This window comes from Egretta garzetta, unplaced genomic scaffold (genome assembly GCF_000687185.1).
Source record: "Egretta garzetta isolate BGI_Z169 unplaced genomic scaffold, ASM68718v1 scaffold246, whole genome shotgun sequence".
Taxonomy (NCBI): Eukaryota; Metazoa; Chordata; class Aves; order Pelecaniformes; family Ardeidae; genus Egretta; species Egretta garzetta.
This window is the reverse complement of record NW_009259976.1, coordinates 380,739-386,449: the sequence shown is the minus strand read 5'-3', so window position 1 is coordinate 386,449 and position 5,711 is coordinate 380,739. Positions and strand designations below refer to the sequence as shown.

Below are 5,711 nucleotides of genomic sequence, written 5' to 3'. Positions count from 1 at the left end.
CCTGCTGATTTGCAAACATTTCCAGCAGAAAATATTTCTCAGTAGTCCCCTGCTTACATGCTGCTACCAGTGTTACAGAAGTATGAATTTGACAGCAAAAATTCTAGACACTTGCATCACTTGAAATAGTGTCTAGACAACGAATTCAAACTGGCTGCAACGCAGTTGAAAAACTGAAAGATGCAAAATGCTACGGAAGAAAATTCAAACGCTATGTCAAAGAAACTTAGTGGTTGTGCAGATACCTTCCTGGTTCACCAGAGAGCAGCCAGATAAACTGCTAGCATTTACAATACCCGCTCCATCTGGTTAGCACCACTGGGGCCATCCTCCAACATACCTCCAGTATTGCTAAGCTTATTTACTGAGCCAGAACTTTGCAGTTCCAAAACACGTTTTTAAATTTATACTTCTTTGTTCTTAATTCTCAGAGTGGGTGAAACTAAACGCCCTGATAAAAAGTTTTCAATTATTCATTATCCAAAAGTAATGCTGAATTCTTCTGCTGCTGAACTTCTTATGTTTAATGAATTAACTTCCAAAAAAGCTTATGCTTACACTGTTGTCTGCTTGGGAACTACCATCCAGGCCTTATCAGCTTCTGAGAAGGAGATGCTAGTAATTATTGTCTCAGGGTTTATATTAAATTTCAAGGTAACTGTTTCATAGGCTAAACTGACTTTTCAAAAAATGTCAAGACTAAAAATACATTTAAAAGATTTCAGTCTTTCTCCATTAAGTGTATGCAAAATATGGTAATGATAAACAACAGACCAATAATAAAGCAACACTACCATACCTCTAACAAACAAAAAATACAAAATATTTTTAAGAAAAAAATATGACTGCGAGGAGGACATCTTGAAATAAAAGATTTGCTTACATTCACACATGCTGATGCTATCAGTAGGGTCTTTTCTGAGGGGCAAAAAGGGGTTAATTACCCACTTTAAGCCAACACTGATATTTAAGAGTGGAGTGGACTCTCATTCCACAGAAACTCCTGAAAGCAACAGAACTATTAACTAAGAAACAAAGTAGAAGCCAAATTCTGAATCCAACTGAGTGACAAAAATGAGAACCTGAGCTACAAAACTTGTTCCCACTAATGGTGTGAACAGCAAATAAGTTAGCACTTTAACAACCAAAGCTGAATTTGCATGTCTGACAGCTGGGGGGGGGAGCATTTTTAAAAAATGAATACATACTAAGTAAGCTCATAATGTAATGCACAATCCGATTACCTTTTTTAATAGCTATTTTCAGAAAAAAACACCACCAAAACCCAGAGATAAACACTGAACTAGAAGGTAGTTAATCCTGTAATGCATTTTTGAGATGGTTCGTGACATCTTTAGGTTACCTGGGAGAAGACAGACGCCTCCTTTCCGATTCTCTTCTCTTCCTTTCTGCAGATCTACTCCTCACTCTTCTAATCGGAGACCGGGTTCGAGAGGGGGATTTACTCTGTTTAGATCTACGATCATTAAAGAGAGGGGATCTGCTTCTTCTTGACTTTTCACGCTGTTTGGGAGATAAGCTTCTTCCTTTTGGGCTACGGCCAGGTCGTCTAGGGGACCTGTTTTCTTTCCCTGAAGAAGCATCTTTAGAAGGAGATTTAATTGGCTTTTTTTCTTTGTCAGTCTCTGATCTCCTGGGTTTTCTATCTTTGGACCGTGATCGTCTGTCTTTGGATTTGCTTCTCAGTTCTGTTGGAGATTTAGATTTTCTGCCACGATCTCTGCTTTTGTTTTCATTTACAACTGGAGACTTCCTGCGATCTCTTGATTTGCTTTTGTCATCAGCCTTATTTCTATCCTCTGGGGGAGATTTAGACTTTCTGTTTTTCTCCTGAGATCGCCTTTTAAGCATTGGAGACCTAGATTTCCTTGTCTGATCTTGAGACCTACTTCTCTTATAAGGGCTTTTGGATTTCCTCCTCTCTTTTGACTTGCTTCTAGTTGTCTTCTCTTTGATTCCATCAACTCCTACCTTGCCTTTCTTTTTGTCCGATCTGTGCCTAGTCCTTTCTTTTGATTCACTCTTACTTCCTTTCTTTGAACTAGTTTTATTGTCCACAGGTTCTAATTTCCCCTTAGTGTTTGACTTAGCTGTAGGTCTCGTGCCATTTCGCACTTTTTCATTAATCTCCCCCTCTTCTTCAGATCCTGACTCATAACCTTGTAATATTAATCCCATCCCAGACTGGACTTTTCCTTCCATTAATTCGTTTTCAAGTTCAGCTTTCAATAATGCTCTTTGTTTCTCCAAGTCTTCCAGAGGAGCTAAAAAATCAATTTTAGTTCTTTTAGCTGGTCCATCTTCTTTGTCAGAGGTATCAGCTACCTCTTTCCGTTTATGTTTCTTATGTTTGTGTCTGTGTTTATGTTTTTTGTCCTTATCTTCTTCTGAAGAATGTTTATGTTTCTTGTGTTTACTTCGGTGTTTGTGTTTCTTTTTTTTGTGTCGGCTGTGCTTGTTCTGAGGTTGGTCTGCCTCTGATACTTCCCCATTTTCTTCATTTACACTTTTCTCAGATGCATCAGCATCTTCAACCCTGCAAAAAATAAAAACTACAGATCAGTACTATCAACTCACTGCAGTCCTTAATCTTGTGTTAAGTTGACAGTCTTTTATGACAGAAACTAAGTGGCACTTAATTACCTACCTTTGGGAGAACTAAAAATGCGCAACTAATGTAATGAAGTTATAACAGCAGATACATTTCCTCATGAACAGGCAGCTATGACTGCAAAAAGAAACACTAAGGAAGGAATATACAGTAAACGCACTAACAAAACAAAATATGTGGGTGAAATCAATGCTTATGCTTTTAGGTTCAATCCTGACAGTATCTGTTAATAGTATATTTATGCATCCGATTCAATGATCCTGTCGGTCCATCATCTACCTTATTTGCTACTCCACTCCAATGCCTAACCCAAACTACGCCTTTTAAAAGTATTTTCAAATGGCAAAACACAGTTGTGCTGCAAAGATCAAAACTTATTTCAAGGGATGACGCTGACCACCCAATGAAATCATCTTGCAACATCTCACACAGAGTCAACTGGTTCTCTTAACTGCTATTTCTTCTGTCAGTATACACACCTGCTAAAAAAATCAAGAACTGTTCTTACATGCATTTACATTATTTATGCGGTACAGGGAGCAGTATTGAGGAGCAAGGTAAATTAAGGAAGCATAATTTCAGAAAAGCTTTATGATAATGCACAGCAATCTATCAGCTTCCCAAGAAAAAAGCGGTAATCTTTAGGCCTGCAAAATGCCATCGGCCAAAAAAGCAGAAAATAAGTCTACAGCAGATTATTAAAATAATAATGTACAGTGTTTCTTCTTTAAAAAAAAATAATTTCAGTTAGCTAGTCACAGCAACAAGCGCTTTAAACAACATACTCAATAACTTAAAAAATTATAAAGTTCAGTTCTGATGTTATGCATTCCCTTAGATTACCTTCCTTAGAAGCTGAGGCTGGCTTACCAACAGATTTTTTACAGTGTTTGGCAAGTATCTCCTGACCTCCTTCAGAACACCAATTAAGTTACTGTCTGTGGTAATACGGATATTTGCCTTTTGCAATCTGTTGCCAAATATTACAGGTGCCAGAGTTCACCTTTCTACAAATTCACCCCATCTAAACTAGAGTTTCGGAATTTACCAGCTAACACTTCACTAACTTAAATATAGCTCTTTCCATATACCAAGCCTCATTCACTGAGAAGAAATTCCCTAAAGATGATAGTAAGGAGCGGCGGGGGGATGCAGACAAATGTAGAGCTATTTTCCAAACTCTCCTACTTTCACACAACAGTTGTTTCTGAAGAATATGATCAATGATCCGACAGAATATATGTATCAGAGGTATTCTGAGCCAGACCTAAAGGATGGCACTTCACTACCAATTCAATTAGTGCCTTCCTCATTAAGGACAGGATCTTCCAATAGCACACAGTTACTGATTCTCTCCTGCTTGAGTTAATGCAAGTTCTAGTAAATAATCCAGACCTTTCTGTAACATACACTAAAATTATTGGCAAAAACCATTAACACTTTAGTGCTCTGAGGAATTCCCTAAGGGAGCGGATAGTTTGAGTTAAAAATATGCACTATTCAGAGACTTAAGTCAGAATGCTGTATCATTTTTCTTCTACATCTTTCCCACTACTTCTGCTTACTCAAAGCGTATGAAAAGAAGGGTGTTTTTCTTAATTGCTTCCTCCTGACGCTGCACACCATTAGGATAACAGAATATCAGACAGAAAGAGGAAAAACTGCCTTAAAATTATTTTGCTCTGTGTTGCATTTGGCACAAAAGACACAAAAAAGAAGGAAAAAGCATTAAATGTAAAACTTTTTCAACTTGGATTTGCAATCCAGAGCAAGTATGTCAGTGACATAAGTTGGCTAAAGGGCAGAGAAATGTCACACAGAGAACTTGAAGGGAACTATGCATCTTTCAAGATTTCTTTTCGTCAGATAGAGGATAAGTCCCCGACTGGCACATTAATGGTCTTAAAATACATTATAAAAACGTTGCAGAACAACAAAAATCACATCCACTCAAGCTGCTCCAAGTAAGTCTTCTTTCTCATAACAGCAGAAAGTGATACCGAAATCCATAAGGACGTTATTTTGTTACTGTATGTATTTTAATGTTATGTAATAACCTCACCTTACATCCCGTAAAAGCAAGCTGGTCGCAGAGGCGCCGGGTGAGACACAGCACCACAGCCCCAGTGTCTCAGGCCACTACAGACTGCCAACACAACGGCCAGCTTTCTTTGCATTTGTATCTCAGCTATAAAATCACTATTAACTTCATTAATATGCATTAGATATCTCAGAGTTTCTTGATGTACAGGAATCTGTTTATTCCAAGTAAGTCCATCAAAACATGGGTCAACTTTTACTTCGTGCAAATGCTTTAGAGGTGTAATGACACGGATGAGAAACTTTTTATGATTTCAGAAGGCAATGAAGCGGACAGATAGCTATCTACACCTTTAGGTGCCAATGGTTTTAAACAGAAATTGTGACATGGTCTTGTTATAGCCACACTTTTTCTTACTTTTGAATTCAAGGAGAAGAACGATTGGAAGTTCATGAAGATTTGTAAAGGGATTTCACCTATCTTTTCCTATGTTCAGGCTTCCTATCGCCAGTTTTTACCTTATTATGCTTAGTTATGTTTCTCTATACAATACTAACACTCTTCTTCATGTGCTCATGGTTCGCATGTACATCCACCGCGTGTCCTCACCCATTTTCTATTCTCACGATTAACAATAAGTAAAAAAAAAAAAAGTCTCAAATCACTACCTTTTATGGCAGGAAAAAAAAATACAGAAAGCTGTTGATACAGCTAAAGTATCTGTATAGTGAAGAGGAGCAATAAGTAAGCGTTAGGTTGTCAACTCCGGGCAAAAGTTCCAGAGAAGAAAGCGTTGGGGAGCTCGTGAGTGTCGACAAACCTACATCTCGGGACGCTAACCGGGGTGCCAGGAAAGCACACCCGCGGAGCCCCGGTCCGGCGGGGAGGCGGCAGCTCGATCTTCGCTTCCCAACGGGAGCCGGGAGTTGCCAGTCATTTCGAGGGCTGGAAGGAGGGGCTGGCGGCAACAAATCGCTTTTTGCTTCCACCAGCACAGGCACTTTTTACAACGCGAGAGCGCCGGGGACTCGGGGGAGG

At 38.9% G+C, this 5,711-nt stretch overlaps 1 protein-coding gene across 3 annotated transcripts in view; it reads right to left on the bottom strand.

Moving 5' to 3' along the window:
* Positions 1-4,713, bottom strand: part of PRPF4B (pre-mRNA processing factor 4B) — a 22,576-nt gene extending 17,863 nt beyond the window's left edge. For 2 of the 3 annotated variants that reach the window (XR_004842227.1, XR_004842228.1), the window contains exon 1: positions 1,364-2,316. Coding sequence is in view for 1 of the 3 variants with exons in the window: in XM_035895891.1 (XP_035751784.1) it covers positions 1,364-2,223 (860 nt within the window). In the remaining 2 variants the exon portion in view is untranslated. Of the gene's footprint in view, positions 1-1,363; positions 2,558-4,694 lie in introns of those variants that run through there. The other variant, XM_035895891.1, reaches the window with a different exon arrangement.
* Between the last annotated feature and the right edge of the window lie 998 nt (positions 4,714-5,711).